At 46.9% G+C, this 12464-nt stretch overlaps 1 protein-coding gene across 1 annotated transcript; it reads left to right on the top strand.

The window, feature by feature from the left end:
• The first annotated feature begins 4452 nt into the window (after positions 1–4452).
• On the top strand, positions 4453–11471 carry LOC121468367 (protein NYNRIN-like). The gene is made up of 2 exons (XM_072920536.1): positions 4453–5297; positions 8740–11471. Exon 2 carries the CDS (start codon positions 9207–9209, stop codon positions 11469–11471), a length of 2265 nt encoding a protein of 754 aa, XP_072776637.1. The 5' UTR covers positions 4453–5297; positions 8740–9206.
• Positions 11472–12464: the final 993 nt, after the last annotated feature.

Genomic DNA, 12464 nt, shown 5'->3' on the forward strand with positions numbered 1-12464 from the left:
TGGAGTCCCTGCTAAAGGCAGGGCTTTTGGAGCCAGGGATGTCTCCCTACAGCACTCCTATCCTGCCACACAGGGAATCTGATGGCTCCAATGAGGAGCACAAGAAGAAGTAGTAGAAAAAGGCAAACGGTGAAGAAAAAGGTTAAATATTCGGACATATTGGGACTGAAGATTCCTGGTGGATTGACACAGAGAGGATCAGGCCAATATCAGAAGTAACTTTTCCCAGGACCAAAAAGGAGCTGCTAAAATTCTGAGGATTAATAGGGAATTACACAGCCTGCCTTGTTCCAGCCAGAACACTGTAGGACTTTTTAACTCCAGACAGCATCTATGCTGTGGTATGAACAGGAGAAAGAGAGCAAAACTTGGGAAAATGAAAAGCCAAAAATCTTGATGCATCAGCTGTGGCTCTTCCAGACTCAGAAAAGAAATTAAAATTGTAGGTGAATGTTCAACAGGGCCATGCCAAAGGAAATCTTGGGCCAAAATGTTTCACCCAGTGGCCAGAGTGGCCTCATTGCCTGCAGAATTGTGCAGCCACAGCTTCAACAGGAACCGAGGCCCAAAACCTGATGACAACAGCATCTCCAACTGTTCCAGTCTGCCATCAAGTTCAAGCTTTGATAACCAAAAGAGCCTCGCAATGGATGAGCAGTGCTCGGTTATTACAGTGTGAAACTTGTTCAGTGGCACAGGAGGATTCAGAACTGAGGACAGGGGAAGGGTTTAACCCAGCCTCCTGTTTGAACAGCCCCCAGAGGGGCTGGGAAGAAACCCAGCACTGCATTCCAGTGACACAGCTCCAGACCCAGCCTGGGGGAGATTCAGGAGACATTGCCTGGCCTGAGGCAGAAAATGTCTTTGGGGATGGCTCTTCAAGGGCAGCAGAAGGGAAAAGAGTTCCAAGACACGCTGTTATTGAGGAAAGGGAATCAGACAAAGCCCAGATTACCCCCATGGTCAGCTCAACCGGCACAGCTGTGTGTGCTTGTAAGAGCCGGGAACTGAAATGCCCTGAGCAGGAAGGCTTCAATATCTTCTGGTGACACCATCTCACCTAACAGGGGGGCAAAAGCAATTCTGATTGCTCAGCAGCCACTGGATCACTTCTTAAGGTATTTCTAAAAGGAGTAATTAATATGAAAGGGATTATGGAAGCAACAGACTCAGACAGCAGAACTCATTTTCCAGGAAAGATCCTCCAGGGGGTTATGGCAGCTTTAGGAATACAATGGGACCTCCAGAACCCCTGGCACCCCCAGAGCTCAGGCTGGGTGCAAAGAATGGAAGGGGATGGAAAGAAACACCTTTGGAAGCTGGGGATAGAAACCAAGATGCCATGAGTACGGCTTTTGCCATTGGCTTGGGCAAGAAGAAGAGCCAGACCCAGGGCAGATATTCAATTATTTCCCCTTGCAATTGATCTCGGGAATTCCTTTACCTGGTAATTCTCCGCCTAGTGCAGGGTGGAGATAAGGGATGCACATTTAAAGCAGTCTGTGGCCAGAATCCTGTCTCTGGTGCCATCTCTCCCCCAGGAAGCTGGGCTGGCACAGAGCCTGCCTTGGCACTTTGCTGTTGCCAACATCCCAGCAGGACATCGGCTCCTGCCTAAGGAGTGCAGAGCAGCACCACTGGTGGCCAAGTGGCCCGTGCCAAGTGGCCCCGAGGCCAGAAACAGCCGCCAGCACAGCTGAGCACGGGTGACCCCTCAGCCTCGGCTCCAGGTCTCTGCAGCCCCGGAGATTTGCACTTCCCGCCTGCAGCAGGAGGATGGGAGGCCCCCACTGAGCCTGCACTGAAGGCAGCGCAGCAGCAGCCAGGGCTCCACAGCGGGGCAAGGCCCTGGGGCTGCCCACACATCCTCTGCTGAAATCCTCGGCCTGGCCACCCTCCTTTGGCAGCTCCAGCACCGGGGACAGCCCTTGCTGCCACTGCTGCAGCTTCAGCGCTCTCTGGGCCTGCCCTGCCACAGCTGCTGGGCAAGAGCACGGGACAATTCCACTCTGGCTCTCACTTACACTCACACACTGCCCTGCCTGCCATGGCATTGATGCAAAATACACCAGCTCATAGACTTTAACATTGTTAACCTTTGATTTCTCTACTCTGGCTTGCTTTGCCTTGGCCCTGGGGAAAGAAATGTTAAAGGCTTTGTTAAGGGATGTTACACCACTCAATGGAGATGAGTTTAACACCTCAACACTGGGAATGGCCCAAAAGATACCCACAAAGATAACGCCCAGCAGCAACACACCAACCCCAGCAGCAAACAGCAACCAACACCTACCACAGACACTGCCAGGGCTGCAGACACCTGGTCTGCAAAAGGCTGAGAAGGAAATCAGCACTTCCCACCTCATTAACAGCAGAAGCAAAGAAATCCGGGTCCAATAGGAAACCAAATACTAAAACCAGCACAACTTGAAACGTTGGAACATTAAACCAGTGAATTTAGACTGGTTCTGACTGTATCAAGTTTGGGAAAAATCTAGTAAAAGCCACGGAGCTTTTACTCCGATAGTATTTTATTTATTATATACTCCAATATATTTTACTGATACTTTACGTGTCATGGAACGATTTTCTCTGCACACCCGGGCTGTGTGGGGATGGAATGATTTCTGTTGCACATCCAGAATCAAGGAATGCCTTGACTCTAACAATAAACATATTGTTGGAGTTTTTATTTTTCCTGCAGTTTCAGTGCTAAGTTTAGAGCATTAGAGTATTTTTAATTTACTCCTACTTCTATATTGCTGATTAGGTTTGGGTCAGGGATGAGAGAATGAGTTTTTACTTCGAGGAGAAGGAGAAAAAATTTAATTGACTTGGAAATTTTTTGTGTATGTTTGTGTGTGGCTCTTAGAGATAGAAAAATTTTGGTCTGGGTTTTTCGACGTTCACCTTAAGGCAACATTTTGTGAAGCTAGAAGAGATTTGAAGGTGACCCTTTAACTCATAAATAGAAGATTTGAAGGAAAAAAAAAATAGAAGATTTGAAAAAAAAAAAAAAAAAAGAAAAAGCAGCAGGTTGGGGGAGGGGGGCACATGTGAGGCTGCTGAAGCTGCTCTGGAAGAGAAGCTGCATTCCAGGCACCCAGGAGAGGAGCATTAGAAATGCAAATCAACACTGCTGGGGCAGAATGGGGACAATATACCTGGCTCTTCTGGCCTGGGGCAGGAATTGGCTGATTCCCTCTGCCCCTCACCCCAAGCTCTGCCTGCTTGCACAGATGGAATCTGCACAGCTGAAGGCAGAGCCCATGGTGAGGATCTGACTCTGAAACAGAAATGGCTGAGGCTGCAAAGGGAAACAGCAAATGGAGAATGTTGTGAAAACTTCACTAAAATAAGGGGGGGATCATCCCCCTGCCCACTCCAACATCTGCTGCCACTGTCTGTGCTGTACAGGGTGTATCAGAGCACTGGGGCTTTTGCTAGAACAAGTTCAGGGAAATCAGTTGGAATTCAAGTATTTGATGCTGTATTTAGAAAAATGCAGTCATTGATGCAGCCCCAGCTTGAGGGAGCACCCAGAAATGGGGAAAAGATGAAGGCCACCAGAACAAACCCTACAACACCACAGACCAGCTCCTGGGAACCCAAACCAATTCATATCAGGAGACAGAGAACTCATTTATCATTTCAATGGCATAATTAGATTAAAAGCTGTCCTCAAAAGAAGAACCAACCAGACAGCTCCAGCTCCTGACCTTCCTGCTGACCAATCCACTGAAAGAGGAACACAACATTTCACCAGGGGATGGGAACAGATTTTTTGTTAGCAGAAAAAGGAGGAGTTTGTGGAGAACTAAATGATTCAAACTGCTGTTGGCAAAGAGACGACAAAGGTAAAGTCCTGAGAAAGATAAAAAATGAAATAGGTGAACAGTTTATGTATTGGTCCAAACATGGAAAGGATGGGAATGGGACACACTTTCGTGGCTCCCCGGCACACCAGGGGTTAAACGAATGCTGCTTCTCCTCTTCTGTGCTGCAGCAACTCTCATCTTTTTACCATGCTCCACACCTTGGCAGTGCAGCTCATCCAGCAGCTGAGCCAGGGGATGCAGGTGGCAGCCAGGCCTCCTGATCCACAAACGGCTACAAAAGGACAGGGAATGAGGGCACCGAGAGTAATCCCAAAAACAAAGAGGACCCGGGAAGAACAAAACAGAGTCAAGGAGTGAATCTGCCTGGAGAGAGAGCCAGGCACTTGTAGATAAGGAAGCTACGGGAGAAACCCTCAGTTCCAATAAATGTCAAAAATTGACCCAGACAGCTGCTCAAAGTCCCGCTACATTCCTGAACTTCGAGGAGAAGAACAAAGACTTAACAGAGCCATGAATATCGGCTGGTATACAAAAGGAGGGTGCATATTAACGAGGACAGGCAGCAGGCGCATCGGGAAGTCTGAACCTTCCAAGGGCCTCAGCCCGTGGGCTGAAACAAAAGATTTTCCAGAGATCACTTAAACTAACAAAATGAATGTATCAGAAATTAATGTATCAAAAATAGATGTATAAAAAGAATGTATCAAAAATGAGTGTATCAGAAATGAATGTATTATGTTTGTAGAATTGTGTGTTGAATTTTAAAAAAAACCCCTGCACAGAAGGGCATAGGAAAGAAAAACAAAGATCTCTAAAGCTGCTTGCAAAGGACAAATACCGGAATGGACAAAGAATGCTAAGACCCCAGACGAGGAAGCCCTATGTCGCCAGCATGTCAAAAATGATGAACTTATCCAGATAAGAGAGCAAAGGACCAAAAGCGCAAGCGCAGAGGAGGAGAGTTCAAAAGTTCAATGCTGAGGAAGACTAGGATATAAATAAAAAGACCACCAGGGACCCCCATAAGAAACCCTCACAAAGAACTACGCGTGCCCAGAAAGGCGTGGACCTATTTAGCATGGGAAGCGAAGACAGGCGGGGCCAGGGGTTGAATATGCATAGAAAAATTGTGTAATGTATTGCATATGTAACACCTTTGTGAATAAAGTCAGGGGGCAAACTTCAGCTCGGGGCACAAGACTTCGGAGAGTGATCTCACTTGTGCCGAGCGCTCCCATACATACCCACTTCATAACTACCTCGAGTTGTGGAGTCTATTTATTTAGTCCGAATATCGCTTCATTTGGCGACCGCGGCAGGACTTCTCTGCTCACCTGTGGGTTCGGTGGAGGGCAGACACCCTCAGGCGCCGCGGGGCATTTTCCCCGGAGGGATTCTGGACCTCGGCTGTACACTACAGGGAGCAGAGCACGGCCCGTCGATAAACGGACAAAAGTGGTATGTATTATTTTCTTTTGTTTAAAAACGGCACTGATAAGTCGCATTAAAACGCTTCTTGCGCTCAGGTTTGCCAAAGGAGCTTGCAAGCAGACCGCCACCAAGGGTAAGATCGGCGGAGAGGGTGTTCCCCCCCTTTTTTTGTTTTGAGCTGATTGCGCGGCTAAAGGGGGAGGAAAGGGTTAAAATTCCGGAGCTGATTGTGCAGCTCCAGAGGAGAAAGAGAGGCCCCGCCTCTCCTTTTGTTTTGAGCTGATTGCGCGGCTAAAGGGGGAGGAAAGGGTTAAAATTCCGGAGCTGATTGTGCAGCTCCAGAGGAGAAAGAGAGGCCCCGCCTCTCCTTTTTGTTTTGAGCTGATTGCGCGGCTAAAGGAGGGCTGATTGTGCAGCTCACGAGGTGAAAAAGAGAGATCTCCGTTTCAGTGTGGTGTGTTTGTTACGTCCGGACGTGCGTGCTTGTATATATGTGTGTCTGTGTGAGTGAAACAGTAAGAGCCTCGGCGCTACCGGAAGTCGCCGCGTGGCGTTGCTAAGCGACGCGGCGAAGCCGGGAAGCCTCAGCGCTGCCGGAAGTCGCCGCGTGGCGTTGCTAAGCGACGCGGCGAGGCCGGGAAGCCTCGGCGCTACCGGAAGTCGCCGCGTAGCGTTGCTAAGCGACGCGGCGGGGTCGGAAAAGCGCAGCGCTTTTGTTGCTAAGATACCGCGACGCGGCGCGGGCTGTCTCTGGTGAGCAAGAACGCAGCCCAAACTTGCTAACTACTAGCGCAGCTAGTAAAAGGCAGGACTTGCAAACACCACTTACAAGCATTACTAGTTCCTAGGTAGTCGTTGTGCAAAATCAAGAACATTTGCTGCTGAGTCCTAACTAACAAAAAAAAAAAAAAAAAAAAAAAAAAAAAAAAATTTTTTTTGTTTCTCTTCTTCCCTCCCCAGTGGCCTGGATTACTGGATTACATTTGTAAGGCTCTAGGAGGCATAATGGGAGCAAAACAAAGTACAGAAATATCCAAGGCCAGCCCATTAGGGTGTATCTTAGCTCACTGGAAGGAAATAGCAGGTAAAGGGGGCGTGGAAAACAAAAAGAGCTTGATCAAATATTGCTCCCATTGGTGGCCACTCTATCGCCTAGAGGAGGGGGCCAGATGGCCTCCTACAGGTACATTGGAGTATAATACCTTGCTGCAATTGATGCTATTTTTACGAAGGGAAGGGAAATGGGAGGAAGTTTCTTATTGTGATATGTTTTTCTCCCTTAGAAATAACCCTGAGTGGCAAAGGGACTGTGGCATCAGGGCCCCCTCTGATCCCCTCGTTCTGGCTCTGGAAAGAGAAAACAGAGGCAAAATGGGGAAACTTAAACGGTGCTGCTCAGCCTGTAGTATAGGACAGAGGTGCACCAGGACAGATAAAGTTTATCGCACAGCACTAGAAGAGCAAGAACAAGATCTAAGTAATTTATTTAGTCCTCACCTAAGAAGGCAAGAAGGAAGAGGTGAGAACTCAGGACAGGCATCACCACTAATACCTCCACTACATACTCCCCAGCCCACCCCACCAGCATCACCTGAATTACCTGCAGTACCTGCAGTACCTGCAGTACCTGCAGCACCTGCAGCACCTGCTGCACCTGCAGCACCTGCATCACATACACCTGTTCCACCCACCCCTTCTCTTCCTTCAGAAAGAACACACGCTCTAACCCCTACAGATAGCCCAATTGCATCCCGAACCAGAGGACAGATACTGCAAGCCCCTTTAAGAGAGACAGTGACATCAGAGGGAGAAAAGGTACTAGTCAGGGTACCATTCTCCACCCTTGATTTGGAAGCATGGGAAAGGGTTGCAGGAGATTACCGAAATGACCCAGTCAACACTGCTAAACGTTTACGATACATTATGAAGCAACACAACCCAGACTGGGGTGACATTCAATTGTTATTAGATGCGTTCACTGAAACAGAAAAGCAGTTGGTTCTAAAAACAGCAGGAGATCTGGTAGCAGACCATTTTAGAGAACAAGAAGTAGATCTAAGGGAACATTTTCCACTTCAAGACCCAGGCTGGAACCCAAATCAGCTAGAAGAGAGACAAAAGCTAAAAAAGTACCAAGACTGGGTAATATTGGGAGTGGAAAGAGCAATTCCTAAGACCATAAATTGGTCAGCTCTATATGCCATCAAACAGGGACCCTCGGAATCCCCCACAGAGTTCCTAGACCGTTTGAGAAATGCAATGCGGCGCTATACACCACTAGACCCTGCATCTGAGGTGGGAATACAGCAACTAGTTAATCTATTTTTGGGACAGTCCACAGGGGATATCAGGCGCAAGCTCCAGAAGATTCGAGGAGAAAACGCCCGGAATCTAGAAAATCTACTGGGAGAAGCCTGGGGGGTCTTTAGCAACAGGGAGGAAGGATATAAGCGAGGGATGAAAAATTTAGTAGCAATAGTACAGGAGGAGCGGAGAGGAAAACATGGAAACAGGCAGGAGCCATCCAGGCAGGGCCCCCCCCGATTGGGCAGAAATCAATGTGCAAACTGTCGGAAACAGGGCCATTGGAAGAGGGACTGTCCAGAATGGAAACAAAATGGTCAAGGGAATCAAAGGGGGGCAATGGTGGCCCATGTGCAAGAAGATTAGGGAGGACCGGAGGAGACTACCCCAGCAGGCCCTCTGGTTGTAAATCTGAAGCTGGGGGAAATGGAGAAAGAAGTAAGATTCCTAATTGACACTGGGGCTACATACTCAGTTCTAAATACAGCTTTGATGCCTATAGGAGATGATTATGTTATAGTTACGGGTGCGACTGGCCAAACTGAAAAGGCATTTTTCTTCAAGCCACTCAAATACAAACTGGGAAAGCAGTGGGGGATTCACAAATTCCTATATATGCCTAACTCCCCTGAGCCACTTTTGGGCAGGGATTTGCTAGCACAATTACAAGCAACCATTACATTTAAAAATGGGGAAATGACTCTGGAGGTAAACGATCAAAAATATGTAGAAATATTAAGTTTGATACTAACCACTAACGAAATCACGAGAGAAACTGAAATTAATGGAGAAGTAATGGATCAGGTATTCCCTGGGGTGTGGGCCTCTGATGTACCAGGGAGAGCGAAAAATGCTTCCCCTATACAGATCCGGCTAAAAGAAGGAAAACACCCGGTCAGGGTTAAACAGTATCCCTTGAGGAGGGAGGATAGGGAAGGGATTAGCCCAATAATTGAAAACTTCTTACGTCTAGGAATTCTCAAGGAATGTCAGTCCGATTTTAATACCCCTATCCTACCAGTGCGCAAACCTGATGGGTCATACCGGTTAGTACAAGATCTGCGAGCTGTGAACAAGGTAACTGAGGACCTGCATCCTGTGGTAGCCAATCCTTACACATTATTAACTTGCTTAACACCCGAATTAACTTGGTTTACCGTTTTAGATTTAAAAGATGCCTTCTTTTGCCTTCCTATCCATGAAGCCAGTCAGAAAATTTTTGCATTTGAATGGGAAAGCCCCAAAAGTGGGCGGAAGACCCAACTTACGTGGACGAGACTCCCACAAGGATACAAAAATTCACCCACTCTGTTTGGAGAGCAACTTGCGAAGGAATTGGAGACTTGGAAAGCCCCTCCCGAAGAAGGAAAGCTGTTACAGTACGTAGATGACATCCTGATAGCCACACGGACAAAGGAAGCATGCGTGGCCTGGACGGTAAGCCTCTTGAACTTTCTGGGGCTCCAAGGGTACCGGGTATCCAGGAAAAAGGCCCAAGTAGTCACACAAAAAGTAATTTATCTGGGTTACGAAGTCAGTGCTGGACAACGTAGCCTGGGCCAAGGCCGGAAGGAGGCAATATGTCAAACCCCAAAACCTCAAACTGTAAAGGAGTTACGAACTTTCCTGGGGATGACAGGGTGGTGCAGATTATGGATCTATAATTATGGACTGCTTGTAAAGCCTTTATATGAACTAATTGCAACTGAAAGCAGGGACATCCAGTGGACAAAGGAAACTACACAGGCTTTCAACCAACTGAAAAAAGCCCTCATGTCAGCTCCAGCTCTGGGACTGCCAGATGTGAGTAAGCCTTTCCTTTTGTTCTCCCATGAAAAGCAAGGAATTGCCTTGGGAATATTAGCACAGGACCTCGGTCCATACCGGAGAGCAGTTGCTTATTTCTCTAAACAGTTAGATACAGCCGCTAAAGGGTGGCCTGGGTGCCTCAGGGCTGTGGCAGCAGTTGTAATGAACATCCAAGAAGCACGTAAATTCACCCTGGGCCAGAGAATGACTGTGCTAGTGTCTCACACGGTGTCTGCAGTACTGGAGGTGAAAGGCGGACACTGGCTTTCCCCACAACGATTCCTGAGGTACCAAGCTATTATGGTAGAACAAGATGACGTAGAGATAGTGGTGACTAACATTGTCAACCCAGCTTCCTTCCTCAGTGGAAACCGAGGAGAACCAGTGGAGCATGACTGCCTAGAGACCATTGAGGCCACCTACTCCAGCCGCTCTGACCTGAAGGAAACCCCTCTCGAGAATGCAGAAGCCTGGTTTACGGACGGAAGCAGTTATGTCGTCAATGGAAAACGGCACGCCGGGTACGCAGTAACCACCTGCAAAGAGGTAATAGAATCTGGACCCCTGCCAACAAATACCTCTGCACAAAAGGCCGAAATATTCGCCCTAACTCGGGCCTTAGAATTGGCAAAAGGGAAAGAGATAAATATATATACAGACTCAAAGTATGCTTTCGGAATAGTGCACGCTCATGGAGCCATCTGGAAAGAGAGGGGACTGCTGAACTCTCAAGGGAAAAACATTAAACATGCATCTGAAATACTGCGACTTCTGGAAGCAGTGCAATTGCCAGAGAAAGTAGCGATCATGCACATTAAGGCACACCAGAGGATAAACTCAGAACTGGAAGAGGGAAACGAGCTGGCGGATAGGAAAGCAAAAGAAGCAGCAAGGATGGAGGTAATAACTGAAGTAGCACTGATCCCAGATGGGCAGATTTCCCTCGAAGGTAAGCCAAAATACAACAAATTAGACACAAAATTGATTCAAGAGCAAAAAGGACATTATAACTCAGAGGGATGGGCTACCATAGAAGGAAAGTTAGTCATACCCTTCTATTTATTATGGTCCCTAGTAAGGGAAGAGCACCAGAAAACACATTGGGGAATAGATGCCTTGTATAAATATCTGAATGAGAAGATCATAGCTAGACATTTACGAGCCACCATCACTCAAGTGACTCGACAATGTGATCTTTGCCTCCAGACAAACCCCAAGAATATTCCCAAACCAAAACTTGGCCAGATTGGGAAGGGCCATGGGCCAGGACAACAATGGCAGATTGATTTCACGGAATTACCAAGAAAAGGGGGGTATAAGTTTTTACTAGTCCTAACAGATACCTTTTCAGGATGGCCAGAAGCCTTCCCCACCAGAACTTCTAAAGCTCGAGAGGTAACTAAGGTATTGGTACAAGAAATCATACCACGATTTGGGGTCCCGGCTACAATCTCCTCAGATAGAGGATCACATTTTATTGCAAAATTAGTACAACAGGTGAGCCAATACTTGGGCATAGACTGGGAACTTCACACCCCATATAACCCACAATCAAGTGGTCAAGTAGAGAAAATGAATCATTTGATCAAACAACAAATTGTACAGCTGGGACAGGAGGCTAATTTGCCATGGCCCCAATCCCTCCCACTAGCACTACTGCGGATTCGAACCAAACCCAGGACCAAAGAAAAACTGAGCCCTTTTGAATTGCTTTATGGAAGACCATATGGGGTGCAGAAGGGAACGTCTGCCCAGGACGTATCACTAACCTCCTATATGATCGCTCTAAATAAACAACTTAGAGCAATCGAGAAATATATAGCCGGAACTCGGGGTACGGGACTCGATGCACCAGTACATGATGTACAACCTGGAGACTATGTATATATTAAGTCTCTTACAGAGAAAGCCCTGGAACCACAGTGGGAGGGACCATACCAAGTACTCCTTACTACCTTCACTGCAATCAAGATTAAAGAACAAAGCGCCTGGATCCACCACAGTCGGGTTAAGAAAGCTCCAGAAGCCACTTGGAAGATAACACCGGGTGATGGTGAACTAAAACTAAAATTTACTCGAACAAAATGAGTATGTCATGGTGGGTGGGGACTTTTACTGAAATATTGTTTACAATCTTAGCTGCATTCCAACAATTAGAAGGTAAACCTAGTCAGAACGACGTTAAATGGCCTTGGTCCCAAGCCTTTACTCAATACACTGGATCCATGGGAAAAACTTCCGATTTAGAAGGTTTAAATCTAACAACTCTGGTCATACACAGTAATCAAATATATACCCAACAAGAGTGGCAAAACCAGGGTTTGTGGTCACTCCAAGGGACCATAGGAGAAGTAATTGAAGTAGGGTGTTGAATGATTAATGGGACTACCCACAACAAAGTGACTCAAATCAGTGTAAATGATCGCCAAGAGATTTGCAACCATCCAAGTGAATTAGACTGTTGGTGCAAATTCAAATTAGAACAAACTAGTAAAGTGGTTTGCCTCTGGGCCCGTGACACTATTGGGCTGTCCTTTAAATTTATAATAAATGCTATAGCCAAACCAGCTACGACCCACTCCAGCACTCAAGCGCAAACCCAAAGTACACCATCCAATCTTGAACCTAGAGTTTATGAAATCGGGCCATATGTTATAAGGAATACGGGCCAACAAAAACTGTTATTTAACCCAGAATGGTCCCTTAAACGCGTTGAACTGTTAATGCAAATTAATATCTCGACAGTTCAGCCAGCCTGCTCCCCTTTCCTAAGGTCGTCCTTCGAAGGATGGACAAAGTGGCTACAGAAACGAGTACACCTCCGAGATAGAATGCAAAGGGATTTGACTGGGATCTTAGGGACCGGGTTAGGAGTTCTAAACGGGATTGACTCTGAAATATTGATGAATAAATTAGCTATAGCAACTAGTGACCTAACAAAATTAAAACAACCCTTACAGTCATCTCTATTAGCACTGGGAAATAGTCAGTGGCAAGTTTCAAGAGTATTGCCAAAATGGAGAAACTTTGAAGATCATGACCATAGTTTACTGATAGATGCATTAGGAGGAGCACAAGAGA

This window comes from Taeniopygia guttata, chromosome 32 (genome assembly GCF_048771995.1).
Source record: "Taeniopygia guttata chromosome 32, bTaeGut7.mat, whole genome shotgun sequence".
NCBI classification, from domain to species: domain Eukaryota; kingdom Metazoa; phylum Chordata; class Aves; order Passeriformes; family Estrildidae; genus Taeniopygia; species Taeniopygia guttata.

Coding starts and splice junctions, on each gene's coding strand:
- LOC121468367 (XM_072920536.1), top strand. CDS start 9,207: ATGACAGGGTGGTGCAGATTATGGATCTATAATTATGGACTGCTTGTA.